Genomic DNA, 17,065 nt, shown 5'->3' on the forward strand with positions numbered 1-17,065 from the left:
CCATTAGTGTCCCATTTTTCAGAAAAGGAAACTGAGGCTAGAGAAGTTGAGTTACTTGACCCGATGACACAGCTAAGGCCAGGTGAAAAGAGAATTCCAACCTGGGCTGACCGGTTCCAGATTCCTTGTCCCTCACCACTACATGCAACAGGAGGTGGAGGAGAAAGAAGAGGCAGAATTTGGTGGCACCTGTCGTGTAAGCGGAGGTGGGCGGGGCGGGGGCACAAACCAAGTTCATAAGCCTACAGGAGGGAGGGTGCTAAGCTTCAAAGGACAAAGAGGGCTGGTCGCCATGGCTCACACCTGTAATCCCAGCACTTTAGGAGGCTGAGGCAAGAGGACTGTTTGAGGCCAAGAATTTGTGACCAGCCTGCACAGCATAGCAAGACACTATCTCTACAAAAAATTTTAAAAATTAGCTGGGCGCGGTGGCCTGTGCTTGTAGTCCCAGCCACTCAGGAGGTTGAGGTGGGAGGATCGCTTGAGGCCAGGAGTTTCAGGCTGCACTGAGCTGTGATCTCACCACTCCACTCCAGCCTGGGAGACAGGGTGAGACCCTGTCACTAAAACATTAAATAAACAAACAAATAAAAATAAAATGAAGGGGACTGTGGGGACAAGAGTAACTTTATTGAAAATACTAATCCTCCATGTTACTTCTGACTGGCCCTGAGTCTGGGAAGGCTGCCAAAGTGTCTAGGTGATGTATTACTCTTTATGGTAGAACACCTATTCATTATAAACTTCCCCCAATACAACCCCTGTTGTTGCAGAAATCTTAGGCTGTGACAACCATAGCTGCCTACACATTCCTTGTATCTTGGGGTAAAAGCACACGTGCTCTGGAAGGAATGTGTAGGTGGCTATGGGTGCACAATTTCAGGGGGTTCGTGAACTCCAGTTAAGACCTGCCCTAATTACACCATGTAAATAATTCAATAACGGGCAATTCTGTAGTAGAAATTTTATTCCCACCCATAAAATATATCACTAAATAGCTGAAAAATTTACATATTATTTTAAAACATAGACTTAAAAAATCATATTAGCGTCTCCTTAGCAAAATGCTTTTGTTTTATGTATTTACAAGAATATACTGTACTTCAGGTACACAATTCACTCAAGCCAGCCTGAGAAGGCCTTGGATGCAGATCGATGCTCCAATAAAGTTCATTATCAGCTCCTCCTGCCTTGTGACAGGATGATTTGATTTTACAAAAGTCCCTTTGAAAACAAGAGTAAACGCAGACAGCTTCTAGAGAAAAGTCTGGCGAAGCAGCAGTTGATAATAGATTTTCTTTTAGTGATGAAATTAATCTTGTTTTGGTAATCTACAGCCTGTTAGGGATAGGTGGAGGGATGAAGTCCTTAAAACTAAATTGTTCCTCTACGAATCTTCGACCTGAGCCTGCGGAGAGAGTGGCCCCGAATCCATCTCTCTGCTGAAAGGTCGCCTGTTTTGGTAGGTGTGAGGACATTCCGAAACACAGCCATCCACATTCTGATACATCTGAATGTGGGAAAGAGACAGAACACTGATTACCATCTGATGTAGATGTTATGCGCCCATATTACAAATTATTTAAATAAAAACAGTTCTATATAGACAATTACTTTTTTGTTTGTTTGTTGTTTGTTTATTTATTTTTTGAGACAGAGTCTGGCTCTGTTGCCCAGACTGGAGTGCAGTGGTACAACCATAGCTCACCGCGGCCTTGATGTTCTGGGTTTGAGCAATCCTCCCACCTTAACCTCCTGAGTAGCTGGGACCACAAGCAGGCTCCACCACACCCCGCTGATTTTTTTATTTTTTGTAAAGATGAGGTCTCACTATGTTGTCCAGGGTGGTCTCAAACTCCTGGGCTCAAGTGATCCCACACCACCCCGGCCTCCCAAAGTGCTGCGATTACAGGTGTGAGCCACTACACCCGGCCTAGACATCACTTTTAAAATGTTTAAACTGATATATAATAGATGTACATATTTTCAGGAAACGTGTAGACAAGTACTTTTATTATGCATAGGTCTCAGAGGATATTCTATATAACTAAAAAAGCAATTTTGGTCCTTTTATTAATGGAGAAATCAAGTCATAGTCAAATATTTTATTTCATTATTGAGTCTACTCTCAGATATAAAATGTCACTCTAGAAATCCTAAAACCATGCAGAAAAATCATAAAAGAGAAAGGCCACAAAAGGAAATCTGTTCATTATGGAGTTAATACAAGGGACTGATTCTTGAGTTTTCCCTTGGAGTTTCACGACTTTTAAATATTTTTTTCTGAAATGAAGAGATTTACTTTCCTTTCCCAAATATGAAGTTAACATGCATTCATATAGATAATTTGAGAAATACAGAAAGAGACGTAGAAGGCCGGGCGCAGTGGCTCATGCCTGTAATCCCAGCACTTTGGGATGCCGAGGCGGGCGGATCACCTGGGGTTGGGAGTTCAGGACCAGCCTAGCCAACATGGAGAAACCCTGTCTCTACTAAAAATACAAAACTAGCCAGTTATGGTGGCGTGCGCCTGCAGTCCCAGCTACTTGGGAGGCTAAGGCAGGAGAATTGCTTGAACCTGGGAGGTGGAGGCTGCAGTGAGCCTAGATTGTGCCACTGCACTCCAGCCTGGGTGACAGAGCAAGACTCCATCTCAAAAAAAAGAGAAAAGAAAAAGAAAAAAGGCTACAAGTCATGACAAGTACCCGCCATTATAGACAGCTTGCTATGCACACACAATTTTGTGTCTGTGGGCTCAGGCTATATATTCTATTTTAGAACCTTATTTTTGAATTATCAATATATTGTTATTATACTGCTCATATGTTGCCTGTGTCACATATTTACATTATTCACTAAGGATGGCCACATATTTTTTTTTCACGGCAGCCTAGAGTTCCATAGTACTGATGCATCATAATTAACCTTTTGACCAACAGGTTATACGAAACAAACTGAAAAGTGCACACTCAATCTAGTCTGATGTTGGGATAAGCAGAAGTGGAATAGCTGGATCAAAAAGGATGCATACTTGAACTGTGATACACAAGGCCAGGCTGCCCTGCAGAAAGATTGTATTTATTTCTACTCCTATCAACGGTGCCTGGAAACTCTACATTTTCCAGAGCCTTCTGAACAATGGGTATGTCAGCCTCCCACATCTCTTCTCTTTCGCTGAGCAAGAAGTTCTATCTCCTTAACTATACATGTTTCACTATCTGCAAAGTTGGGCCTTTTTCCTATACCTTTATGTCCATTTGTTTTCATTTTGAATAGCCTGCCTATTTCCTTTGCCTTTTATATACATAAAAGGCTATACAGGCTGGGTGTACTGGCTCAACTCTGTAATCCTAGCACTTTGGGAGGCCGGGGTGGGAGGAATGCTTGAGGCCAAGAGTTCAAGACCAACCTGACCAACATAGCAAGATCCTGTCTCTAAAAGAAATAAGTTTTTAAAAGGTGATACATTTTTATTATTATTTGTTTATAAGAACTTTATGATTTAGGAATCATGCATTCTATTTAAATTTTATAGATTTGTTCCGTTCCCACAGCCCTTGTTACTGTCTACTTCTTTTTCTTTGTTTTTGACAGTTTTAGTGTGAACTGTCCAGACTGCCTCCTATACTTCACTTTTCTTTCTAGAAAATTGTGTGTGTGTGTGTGTGTGTGTGTGTGTGTATCCTTTGACCCAAAATATATCCATTGTGAACCAGGTGTTGCACAATGACAGCTTTGCTTGTACCCTGAAGGATGGACAGTAACTACTCATGCATGCCTTTTGTGAAGTAGACATAGCAGTTAGTTAGCATTTGTTGAACCTGTTGAATCCAAAGGTACATCTCTACCACTGAATTTCTAACCACCTCATGAAGTTTGTGTAGCACAAATACCAATACCACTTCCAATCTTCCACCTGAATTAACTAACATGTGCTCTTCATCCAGTCTCACTGTCTAGAAGTTTCTAGAACCATCTCTGACAATCTGTTTCCGCTCCCATAGCTAGTTACTGGGTATAGTTGTAATACATCACTCTTTTCCATTTCTTTAAGTGACCTTTCTTTCCTTTTTTTTTTTTTTTTTTTTTTGTTGTTGTTGCTGTTGCTGTTGTGATAGAGTCTCACTCTGTTGCCCAGGCTGGAGTGTTGTGGCATGATCTCAGCTCACAGCAACCTCTGCCTCTCAGGTTCAAGCGATTCTTGTGCCTCAAGTAGCTGGGACTACAGGTGTGTACCACCACACCTGGCTAATTTTTATATTTTTTTAGTAGAGACAGGGTTTCACCATGTTGACCAGGCTGGTCTTGCACTCCTGGCCTCAAGTGATCCACGCACCTAGGCCTCCCAAAGTGCTGGGATTACAGGCGTGAGCCACCACGCTCAGCCACTGTTGTTTTTAACAAGCCCACAGATAACATCATAAAAGTGACCTTTAAATGACTTTTTAAATACATTCTCCTTATGAAATTGTGAAACAAACCCTAGGTTTTCAAATGTATCATTATAAAGAAGTACATAAATTTTCTTATACTTTAAAAAATGGTTCTTTTTTCCTTAGTTATCGTTTCCTTTTCATCTGAATGTGATTTATTTGTGCTTTTTTCTTTTTCAAGACAGGGTCTCATTCTGTCACTCCAGCTGGAGTACAGTGGTGCAATCACAGCTCACTGCAGCCTCAACCTCCTAGGCAGAAGTGATTCTCTTGTCTCAGCCTCCTGAGTAACTGGGACTACTGGTGTGCGCCACTACACCTGGTTAATTTTTAAATTTTTGGTAGAGATGGGGTCCCATTATGTTGCCCAGTCTGGTCTCAAACCTCTGAGCCCAAGCAATCCTCTCACCTTGGCCTCCCAATGTGCTGGGATTACAGGCGTGAGCCACCACACCCGACTTCTTTTCTTCTTAATTGTTCACTTCAAAGATAGTAGCTTTAGTAGTATATTTGTATACTTTGTTGATATACAATATTAATATACAGTATAGACTACACTCAGACTGCTGTATTCAAATCCTAAGTCTGACATTTACCATGTTACCTTAGGCAAATTACTTAACCTCTCTGTGCCTCAATTTACTAGTCTGCTAAAGGGATAATAATAGAACCCACTTCAGGAGATTGAGGTGAGGATTAAGAGTTATTAATTTTGTGGCTAATACATTAGTAAACTCTATGATTAAATACTCAAAAAATGTTAGCAATTACATTATTAGTTCAAAAAACAACTTTTGGTTTTCCTGATCATCGCTATTATTTTGCTGTTGCTACTTCCTCTGTGTCATTAAATCTGGCTATATCTCTATTAATTCCTTCTTTCTGCTTTGTTCATTTTCCTCCTCCTCTCTCTCTCCACCTTCTTCTTTATTGTTGTTTGTTTTTTCCCTAGCTTCTTAAATTGAAAGGCTAATCAGGCTAGGTGCGGTGGCTCACACCACTAATCCCAGCACTTTGGGAGGCTGAGGCAGGAGGATTGCTTGAGGCCAGCAGTTTGAGACTAGCCTGCACAACATAGCAAGATCCCCATCTCTTCAAAAGAGAATTTTTAAAAAGTACTCAGGAAGCTGAGGTGGGATGATCGCTTGATTCCAGGAATTTGAGGCTGCAGTGAGCTATATAATCATGTCACTGCATTCCAGCCAGGGTGACAGAGCAAGAACCTGTCTCAAAAAAAAAAAAAAAAAAAAAAAAAAGGAAAAAAAGGTTAGCTATTGATTTTCATTTTTCTTTGTTTTCTAATAAATGAATTTAGAATTATGAATTTGGGTAACTCTCACAGGTTTTAATAGGCAATATCCATTTTTACTCCTTTTCCCTCTTTCCCTTTCTTCTTCTTAAGCAAAGACTTGCTTAAGAGGCATGATTTTTATTTTATTTATTTATTTTTTGAGACAGAGTTTCGTTCTGTTTGCACTCCCAGGCTGGAGTGCAATGGTGCAGTCTAGGCTCACTGCAACCTCCGCCTCCCGGTTTCAAGCACTTCTCGTGCCTCAGCCTCCCAAGTAGCTGGGATTTTAGCTACCTGCCACCACACCCAGCTAATTTTGTCTTTTTAGTAGAGATGGGGTTTCACCAGGTTGGCCAGGCTGGTCTCGAACTCCTGACCTCAGGTGATCCACTCGCCTCAGACTCCCAAAGTGCTAGGATTACAGGCGTGAGCTACCACGCCTGGTTGATTTTTAATTTTGGTATATAAATTTGGGGGCTTTTTTGGTTGGGTGATTTTTTTATTACATTGTATTGAGATTAGTGAATGTGGCATTCACTAACAATGCATGTTAACAACTTTATTTATTCTGAGATTCTCTTTCCTAAGTAGGCTTACTGATTGTTGCCATTTTGTGTTTTATTTTTGTATTTTCAATTTTTATTTATTTATTTTATTCTTTAGAGATGGGATCTCTCTCCTTTGCCCATATTGGAGTGCAGCAGCCCAGTTATAGCTCACTGCAGCCTCGACTTCCTGGGCTCAGGGGATCCTCCCAGCTCAGCCTCCTGAGTAGCTAGAACTACAAGCTTGCACCACCACACCCAGCTAATTTTGTGTTTTCTATTTCCATGAATTCTCTTTATTTTTCTCTTCCCCGTTTTGTTGGACTGATTATGTTTTCTATGGTCATTTTCTTCCCCTGTACTGAAACAGAAGTTATGTGTTACATTTCTATCTCACCCATATCGTTCTTACATTTTTAACACCCACATTTAATCTTATGTTGATTTCACCATGTGGCTGCTCCTGCTTCAGAACTTCTGCAGTGTCCCAGGACTTCTTGCTGCCTTTGTGTTACCCTTGTCCTTGTTTTTCCCAGGCATCCTCTGTGGTGGGTTTTCCCTCTGCAGTGCAATTTTAACTGCTTTCATTGTCTCAGGGATTTTCCACAGTTTCTGGTCCACAAAAAGATCTCTTTCTTACTGTCAAAGCCAATTATGGCCTCACTTTTATTTTAGTTTAGTTTAGTTTAGTTTTGTTGAGACAGAGTCTTGCTCTGTCACCCAGGTTAGAGTACAGTGGCATGATCGTGGCTTACTGCAGCCATGACCGCTCCCCAGACTCAAGCAATCCTCCCACCTCAGCCTCCCTAGCAGCTGGGACCACAGGAATGCACCACCACGCTTGGCTAATTTAAAAATTTTTTTGTACAGATAGGGTTTTACCATGTTGCCCAGACTGGCCTTGAACTCCTGAGCTCAATCTATGTTTGTGCCTCAGCCTCCCAGAGTGCTGGGATTATCAGTGTCAGCCACGACGCTTGGCCTCCCTTCTCTTAAAACAAAACAAAACAAAACAAAACAAAACAAACTTATTTCCTATAATTTATGGGGCTGAGTAGGAGAGGGGAGGTGATGTTAGTTCAGACCCCTTTTCTGAAACAGGGGACAAGTATGTGCCCCCTTTTATCAGCCCACAGCCCCTGCCTAGTGCGCTCCCTCAGCGTGCCCATCCTTGCTGCTGCCGCCCCTCTCAACTGATGTCCTGACATCTCATCTTCTGCCTCGCTTTTCCAAACTTCCTTTTACGCTCTCTTTTTCTTTCTCATTCCAGAAATGTTTGCTGAGCGCCTTCTACGTGCTAAGCATCATGCTAGCAGCGGGGTCTATAATGATGAACCAAACAGATGTGGTCTCCAACTTGCTTTCATGCTGACTTCATTCATTTACTTAATATCACATGGCAAGCACTACCCCATGGGGTGTAAAGATGAACAGGAAACAGTACTTACCCTCGCTAATGAAGTCTAGTGACGACAGAGAGAGACCCATAATATAAAGTCATCCTACACTAGGATTTGAGTCTCACATGGAGTTACAGCTGAAAGTGTTAATGAGAATTCAGAAGAAGCAGCCTGAAATCTGACTAGGGAAATTGGGGGAGGCTTTGCAGAGCACAGAATATTTGATCTGGTTCTTAAAGATTGAAGCATGTTCGTCCATCCTAAAAATCTTCATCGGTTCACCACTGTCTAAATGCCTAGACAGGTAATCATGTAATCAGTGATCTCCCTGATCTAATCCCATTGGTGCTGAGGTTAGACATAAAAGCCTTAACCTATGTTTTCTCCATGTATTTCCCACTCTTTCTCTCTGGTTCTCTGAGGGCCCTTTTCCTTCCCTAGTCCTTGATGCAGAAAGAAAGATTCTGGCCGGGCATGGTGGCTCATGCCTGTAATCCCAGCACCTTGGGAGGCCGAGGCAGGCGAATCGCTTGACCTCAGGAGTTTGAGACTAGCCTGGCCAACATGGTAAAACCCCGTCTCTACTAAAGATGCATTAGCCAGGCGTGGTGGCAGGTGCCTGTAATCCCAGCTACTCAAGAGGCTGAGGCACGATAATTGCTTGAACCCAGGAGGTGAAGGTTGCAGTGAGCGGAGATCACGCCACTGCACTCCAGCCTGGGCGACGGAGTGAGACTCTGTCTAAAAAAAATAAATTAAAAAGAAAAATAGGGCCAGGTGGGGTGGCTCATGCCTGTAATCTCAGCACTTTGGAAGGCCGAGGCGGGCGGATCATGAGGTCAGGAGTTTAAGACCAGCCCGGACAATATGGTGAAACTCTGTCTCTGCTAAAAACACAAAAATTAGCTGGGCGTGGTGGCGCGTGCCTGTAGTCCCAGCTACTCAGGAGGCTGAGGCGTAAGAATTGCTTGAACCCAGGAGGCAGAGGTTGCAGTGAGCTGAGATCATGCCACTGCACTCCAGCCTGGGTGACAGAGTGAGACTCTGTCTCAAAAAAAAAAGAAAAGAGGAGAGGAGAGGGGAGGGGAGGGGAGGGGAGGAGAGAAGATTCTACAAAACCTTTCACAGATATAACAGGGAAGATCACCCTGGGGAAGGTGACAAGGCCAGTTTTCCAACCAAGGGACTAGATAGGATTCTGCAGAGTGGGCAGGGCTGCCTGCGCGGCTGTGTGGGTTGTGCCTTGCACCAACAGAAGTGCCCAGCAGAGCGGGCAAGATGGCTGAGACCCACGCCAAGCTCTCCTCCTTCAGACTGGCTTAGACTGAGGCAGGCTGCATGAGCCCTAAGTAAGAGGTTCCTCTGGATTCCTCCCACCCGGGGAGGGGGCATTTCCTTCCTTCCTTCCTTCCTTCCTTCCTTCCTTCCTTCCTTCCTTCCTTCCTTCCTTCCCTCCCTCCTCCTTCCTTCCCTCCTTCCTTCCTTTCTTTCTTTTTCTTTCTTTCTCTCTCTCTTTCTTCTTTCTTTTTTTTCTCTCTTTCTCTTTCTTTCCTTCCTTCCTTCTCTCTTTCTTTCTCTTTCTCTTTCTTTTTCTTTTTTGAGACAGAGTCTCACTGTGTCACCCAGGCTGGAGTGCAGTGGTGCCATCTCGGCTCACTGCAACATCCACCTCCCAGGTTCAAGCGATTCTTCTGCCTCAGCCTCCCGAGTAGCTGGGATTACAGGCATGCGCCACCACGCCTGGCTAATTTTTTGTTTTTAGTAGAGATGGGATTTTGCCATGTTGGCCTGGCTGGTCTGGAACTCATGACCTCAAGTGATCCGCCCACCTCAGCCTCCCAAAGTGCTGGGATTACATGTGTGACCCACCGCAATAGGCCATGGGGGCCTGTTTTCTAACCTGCTTAAAGGAGCTACCATTTTCTCTGGGTGCTTCTGACACTGGTCGCAGAGGGTCAGGGAACAGAGTGGAAGGAACTGGGAGAAAAAGTTTGTGAACCATCTGTCCCTAAGCATGGATTCTCTCAGCTGATTAATCATGCATGGATATGTTGCCATTCAACGGTTCCTGATACCTGACAGGCCCCCTGAACACGGGGAAGGGGATCTGGACATCCTGTGAGTATGGGGACAGGAAAGGAGAAGCTCAAACCAAGACCCAAGTGGTCCTGAAGCCTCCATCCTGCCGACACGACCTTTGCACTTTTTTTTCCCTCTCTACTCCCCCATTCTCCCTGTATATTAGGCACAGCCATCTACTTGCCACTCTACTTTTTCAACTTTGGACTTTTATTTATATGATTCATTCATCCTGGAATATCCTACTCACCCTCTACTCTCCAGCAGCCAAGATGCTACTCAGTCCTCACATCCAGCTCACAAGTTCCCCACAAATCCACACCCAACTATGCAATGAGTAACATCAATCAGGCCTCTCTTAGCCAGGCGTGGTGGCTCATGCCTGTAATCCTAGCACTTTGGGAGGCTGAGGCAGGTGGACCACTTGAGCTCAGAAGTTTGAGAACAGCCTGGGCAACATAGTGAGAGCCCGTGTCTACCAAAAATACAAAAAAAATAGCTGGGTCCGGTGGTGTGTGCCTGTGGTCCCAGCTATTTGGGAGGCTGAGGTGGGAGGATTGCTTGAGCCCACAGTGCGGAGGCTGCAGTGAGCTGAGATCATTCCACTGCACTCCAGCCTGGATGACAGAGCAAGACCCTGTCTCAAAAAAAAAAAAAGTGTATAGCTAGACAGCTATACATGCACATATACATTCTTTCTTTACCAGCTCACTTCCTGTTTCATTCTAAACTCTTCTTTCAGTTTACCTTATGGTGTCATGAACAGTTTATAGGTATCTGTGCAATAGGCTATAAGTCTGCTGGGGGCTTTCCATTTCCTCTGGACTTTTGACCTAATTCTCTGACAATAACCTAGTTTCTATGTCATTTTCAAAAAAAAAATCACAGCAGTAGGAAAGTACACACTATCTACCCAGGTCTATATAGAGAATACAGAACTGAAAACTGACTCATAACAATTTAGAAAGGAGGACAGACAATCCACTTAAAAATCAGATTTATATTTAACTAACATTTTATGGAGTAAATACCAAGTGCCCAGTACGTGCTAACTCTTTTCACATACATCACCTGATTTACTCCTTCTTACAACTCCATGAGGTGAGATTTGTTAATCACGTATTTCAGGTAAAGAAACTGAGAAGGAGACTCCCCAAAAGATTAAGTGACTTATCAAGTAAATGATGGAGCCAAGATCTGAACCTCAGTATTAGGAGCCCAAGGTTCTCTCCTTTATTTATTTCATCTGGAGATGGTTCTTTTCACTACACCAGGTGGTGGTGTTGACGGGGGAAGCGTTAGCAAAGAAATTCCAAGTCCCCAAAGCTCAAAAGATAATCTAACTTGACAACCCATTTTACAGGTGAGAAAACTGATGCTTAGAGAAGTAAAGTGATTTGCTATAATGGACACAATTGGGAGACAGAGTGGTACAGCTGGTATTCAACCCTCAGAACTCCAGGTCAATGCTCTTTCCAGGCTACCATATAGCATGATTGAGTCATGTGATTTTTCCACACTCATGCTTCATAAGAAAGGGCTAGTGGCTTCTGGAGGCCAGGGATTATTTTTATTTAGTTTTATTTAGTTGTCTACTTCACTGCACTGAACTCTTAAGAGCTTTTAATTTATTAATCATTTGGCTGAAATCAGGAAAGGTGGTTTTTTTCCCTAAAAACATTTTTATCAATAAATATGTCTTAGGGCAGGCAGAGGAGCTCATGCCCTGTGATCCCAGCACTTTGGGAGGCTGAAGTGGGGGAATCGCTTGAGCCCAGGAGTTCAAGACCAGCCTGGGCAATACAGTGATACCCTATTTCTACAAAAAATAAAAAACTTAGCCTGGTGTGGTGGTGCCCTCCCATGGTCCTAGCTACTTGGAAGGCTGTGGCTGGAGGATTGCTTGAGCTTGGGAGGTCGAGGCTGCAGTGAGCCATGATCACGCCACACACTCCAGCCTGGGCCACAGAGCGAGACCCTGTCTCAATAAATAAATAAATAAACAAACAAATAAATAAAGTCTTACCCCACACAACTTTGAAAGGGCAACCCAGAAAAACTGCAATGAGAATGACAACTTGGTACCTTTGGTTCACAGGAAGACAGCAACAAGTGTTCTAATTTACCAATTTCCTTTATAAAGCTTTATAACGCCCTGGCTGCTACATACCGCTTCTTCTGCATCTGCCAGCTGACATCCTAAAAACGAAGTCAAATGAGGGAAGGATGGCCGTTTCCTTGAGTCAAAAGCCCAGCAGGATTGCATTATAATGTATCTGTAAAAGCAATAGAACAAGGAACAAGATGAAGAAGTCTGAATGAAGCAAAATGGATCATTTTCCATATAATGAAGCACCATTTATTCCTCTGGAGCTGCTTATTTACAGCATGTTTGTTTTGTGGCAAGTCCTCTACCAGATTTTGAATTCATATCCAAAAGGAGAAATCAGATGGGCAGAAATGCATTTAAAGAAACGTGACGTAGTGGATAGAATCGAATGACCTTCATGGAGCACTCAAGCAAAGGAATTAAAACCGGGAAGCAGGTGCCTCTGAGGACAGGAAAGGTTCAGCTTTGTTCAGAAACTCCCAAAACAAAGAGTTTTCTTTTCTTTTTAAAATGGAATCAGACAGCCAGGTGTGGTGGCTCACACCTGTAATCCCAGCACTTTGAGAGGCTGAGCCAGGAAGATTGCTTGAAGCCAGGAGTTTGAGACCAGCCTCGCCAACACAGCAAGACCTCACTTCTATTTTTTAAAAAAAGAATCCTATACACTTCGCACTAAGGAGTTTCACTTTTTTTGGTCATGCATTTGGAAGCAGACAGACTGTACCTTTCTGATTTCAACCAAATTACAGTCTGACTTGAACTTACATTTCTTCTGTAGCATAAAATGGCTGATCCATTTTAAATCCATTTTGAATCAGTTTGTAGAAGTTAGCATCAACCGGAATGCCAGGGTAAGGATTCACACCTGAGGAAAACATTAGACAATTGCAGCCATTCATCCATTTCTTCATTTGTTTATTGATTCATTCAATTAACAAACACGTATTGAGATCTGCCATGTGCCAGACACTGTTGCAGGCACACAGGCTGCGGTTGGGAAAAAGAAGTCACGGTTCACGCTCTCAAGCAGGTTATAGACCAGTGAGGAAGACAGGCTAAAGGACACCAGCAAATAAACATGAAGTCATGGGCTGCAATACATGTAAGACCCATCAGTGTTGGGGGGAGGGGTGGGGGGGCACCGAGAGAGCAGAGGATGCAAAGCCAGGAGCCAAGGGACGCCAGCAGCTGCCCAACTTACCAAGTGAGAAGATTTCCCACAGTAATATTCCATATGACCAGACATCACTCTTAATGGTGTAGATGCCTTCAAACAGGCTTTCGGGGGCCATCCATTTTACAGGCAGACGGGCCTGTGGAAAACCCAGAGGAGATAAGATGGTGAATTTTCCACATACAGACATGACTTCTTTTCTTTTGTATTAAGATGAAATGCATCATCTTCCTAAGACCACTCTTAATGCCTTATTGAGAAAATCACATTCCTCACGTGAAAGGTTTTCACTTTCAAATTAACATTCTAATAATACTAGCCTAAAACACAAGGCATATTTCCTTACAACTCCTCTTGAACAAAGGCTTGTGCTTGGAATGGGTAAGTTTAACTTGCCATCTTTCCACTGGAAAGAGGTACTTTCCATTAAGGAATAGCCAGTCAGTTGCCTAGGGGTAAGTGGGTACTAGTGAATTAGTGAGATCTTCTGTTAAAGCATTTCTGGGAAGACCTTTAGTGGAAATGTCATCCACAAGAATGTCGGGAGGGGAGCCCACGTCATCACTTCCAGAAATGATACCAGTCTGGCTTCTGTGGCTTTAATAATTTCCACTAGCATGAAAGGGAGTTTTGACTTAGTATAGTCTCAGACTAGAATCAAGACACAAGATGGGTAGGTTACTGGGGCAGAGCTTTGTACTGATTTTCTTTCTCTTTTTTTTTGAGACGGAGTTTCGCTCTTGTTGCCCAGGCTGGAGTGCAATGGCACTATCTCAGCTTACTGCAACCTCAGACTCCCTGGTTTAAGTGGTTCTCCTGCCTCAGCCTCCCAAGTAGCTGGGATTACAGGTACACACCACCATGCCCAGCTAATTTTTGTATTTTTCATAGAGACGGGATTTCACCATGTTGGCCAGGCTGGTCTTGAACTCCTGACCTCGTGATCCACCCGCCTCAGCCTCCCAAAGTGCTGGGATTACAGGTGTGAGCCACCACACCTGGCTGTACTGATTTTCTTTTACATGGGTTGAGGAGTCCTTCACAGCACATGTTTAATCAGCACATGCTTAATCAGCCAAGTAAACCCTCTTTTAAATGTATGCAAACTGATGAGCTATTGATTCATGCAGGCAAGTCTGGTTAATTTGATTAATTAAAGACATTAATTGTGGTTCCAAATGGAATTCACTTTCCCACATAAGAGACAACCAGCTGGTGGGGTAGAAACTGAATGACTACATATGAGCAGTCTATGATGAGTAGGAGTAGATCGTAAATCAGCTAAGATGATTATTTGTTTCTAGTGGGAATACAGTTTAATTTGACTTTTCACATTTACTGGATGTTCACCCTGGACAAGGTGCTTTCATGTTGGTTTTATTGGTTTTTTCCCACATCAACACTATGAGGTAAGTGCATAACCCTCATGGGAAACACTACAACATAGCAGTTAGCACAGACTCGGGGCTCAGACTATTCCTGTTCAAGTCCACATGCTGTGTAACCATGGGCGAGTTACTTTTCTGTGCCTCAGTTTCCAAGTGGGTACTCTGAGGAATAAATGAATTAATATGCATAAAGCACTTAGATGTTTAGCACATAGTAAGCACTAAATCAGCATTTAATATTATTATTATTATTTCACAAGTAGGGAATTCTTTTTTGAGACAAGGTCTCAAAAAAAAGGGTCTCATTCTGTTGCCCAGGCTGGAGTGCAGTGGCGTGATCACAGCTCACTGCAGCCTCGACCTCCTGGGCTCAAGTGATCCTCCCACTTCAGCCTCCCGAGTAGCTGAGACCACAGGCGTGTGCCACCACACTCAGCTAGTTTTTTATTTTTTATAGAGACAGTTGAGTGTCTCACCATGTTCCATAGGCTGGTCTTGAACCTGGGCTCAAGTAATTCTCCCACCTTGGCCTCTCAAAGTGCCTTGGATTAAAGGCGTGAGCCACCAGCACCCAGCCAGGTGTTGTAATTCTTTAAAAACACACATTTTCAACTACACAATTTTGTCATCTATTACTTCTAATAGTTCTTTTTGTAAACACATCTGTCCTTAGTTTTTTATTACCAAGTCAATTCACACTGTTTTTTTTTTTGTTGTTGTTGTTGTTTTGAGACAGAGTTTTGCTCTGTTGCCCAGGCTGGAGTGCAGTGGCGTGATCTCAGCTCACTGCAACCTCCACCTCCTGGGTTCAAGCAATTCTCCTGCCTCAGCCTCCCGAATAGTTGGGATTACAGGCACACGCCACCACGCCCAGCTAATTTTTTGTATTTTCAGTAGAGATGGAGTTTCACCATATTAGTCAGGCTGGTATCGAACTCCTGACCTCATGATCTGCCCTCCTCGGCCTCCCAAAGTGCTGGGATTACAGGCATGAGCCACTGCACCCAGCCAATTCACTCATGTTTTAGGTCTTCCTGTGTTAACAGTAAAAGGATGATAAATATTCATTAATTCATATTTAAGTATTTAGCTTTAACATTTTATAGGTATTTATGTGTTATATATGTTTTAAAGTGCTTTATTGTGACTATTAGCTTTTCACATAATTGAAAACATAACTCAATCGTCACTTTATAGCTAGGATAACTGAACTAAGTGCAAGTATTGAGATTTTGGGTTTTTTAAAGTGAGGATTGCACTCAAAGGCCCCTAACTGATCTACTCTGACTAGCTAGCCCAAGGACAGATGTGATGCTATTTTGCTCAGCTTTTATTATAGATGGAAGATTCCCTGAAGCTGCAGAAAAACCTTTTAAGCATAAGTAGGCAGACTGCTGTGAGGGTTTTTTGATGTTACCATAAATCAAAAATGCACCACAGTGAGTGCAGTTGTTTACCATGATAACGACACTACACAAAATAGCCGTATAAAAATAAGTAGGAAATAGCAGCCTCACATTGCCCCTGACAACATAGTTGGAATCACTCATGATATCTCGAGCCAATCCAAAGTCACATATCTTCACCACTTTCCCGTGGGTGACAAGCACGTTCCTGGCGGCCAGGTCTCTGTGAACACACTGTCAAGAATGACACCAGAGTGTTATTTACTGTGATGTGTATTATCCTGGAGTGCAATCTTTCTTCTAGACTCAAGTTCAGTAGGAGGTACCGGTGATGGAAGGCCTCTTATCTTTACTTGGCTGTGCCGTGAGCGGCCATGATGATGTGCAACAAACAAAGTGAATATAGGAGACCTAATTCTGCAGCTATGGTGGCTGCAGTTATTTGTGCGGCTTCTGAAGCATCCCCAGAGGCGAAAGAGGAGCAGATCTTTTGCAGATTCTGAGCAAAAGTGAGAGGCTCCCCAACAGGGGCCCTCCCCTGAGCCTCCAGAGGGAGTCTCAGAGCTGTCCTCCAGTACTCTTATTGTGGGTGTGAGAAATAGCATCTCTTTTCTTTTTTTTTTTTGAGACGGAGTTTCACTCTTGTTGCCCAGGCTGGAGTGCAATGGCGTGATCTCGGCTCACTGCAACCTCTGCGTCCCAGGTTCAAGCAATTCTCCTGCCTCAGCTTCCCGAGTAGCTGGGATTACAGGCATGCGCCACCAGGCCCAGCTAATTTTGTGTTTTTAGTAGAGACAGGGTTTCGCCATGTTGGTCAGGCTGGTCTCGAACTCCTGACCTCAGGTGATCCACCCACCTCGGCCTCCCAAAATGCTGGGATTGCAGGCGTGAGCCACTGCGCCTGGCCAGCATCTGTTTTCTGACTGGAAAATAGCTTTAGGAATAAATGGAGTAATATCGAGGGAAATAATCGGAAAAACAAAAAGCTAAAAATGAGTTTGGAGAGGTTACTGAACTGGAATTAGAAGGAGTCCCTGAGCTGAGAGATGTCGTGATGTTAATCAAAGGGGTCTGACAAGAAAATGAACTTTACAAAGGAAGATCTGAAGGGGAACAGGGCACTAGTAGCAAAGGTCCAATGTACACTCTTTCATCTTTAAAAAATAAAAAGCAGCACCATGAACACTGGCAGCCCTGTGCCACAGCCCCTCTAGAGCTCCCTCCTCCACACCCAGTTTT

General features: G+C 43.4%; 1 protein-coding gene across 1 annotated transcript in view; it reads right to left on the bottom strand.

Moving 5' to 3' along the window:
• Nucleotides 1-460: 460 nt before the first annotated feature.
• Nucleotides 461-17,065, bottom strand: part of FLT3 (fms related receptor tyrosine kinase 3) — a 97,956-nt gene continuing 81,351 nt past the window's right edge. The window contains exons 20-24 of the mRNA XM_034936495.3: nucleotides 15,938-16,060; nucleotides 13,060-13,171; nucleotides 12,624-12,723; nucleotides 11,919-12,024; nucleotides 461-1,510 (exon numbers count right to left, since the gene is read on the bottom strand). Of these exons, the coding sequence (XP_034792386.1) occupies nucleotides 1,388-1,510; nucleotides 11,919-12,024; nucleotides 12,624-12,723; nucleotides 13,060-13,171; nucleotides 15,938-16,060 (564 nt within the window). The 3' untranslated portion in view covers nucleotides 461-1,387. The remainder of the gene's footprint in view (nucleotides 1,511-11,918; nucleotides 12,025-12,623; nucleotides 12,724-13,059; nucleotides 13,172-15,937; nucleotides 16,061-17,065) is intronic.

This window comes from Pan paniscus, chromosome 14, assembly GCF_029289425.2.
Source record: "Pan paniscus chromosome 14, NHGRI_mPanPan1-v2.0_pri, whole genome shotgun sequence".
Taxonomy (NCBI): Eukaryota; Metazoa; Chordata; class Mammalia; order Primates; family Hominidae; genus Pan; species Pan paniscus.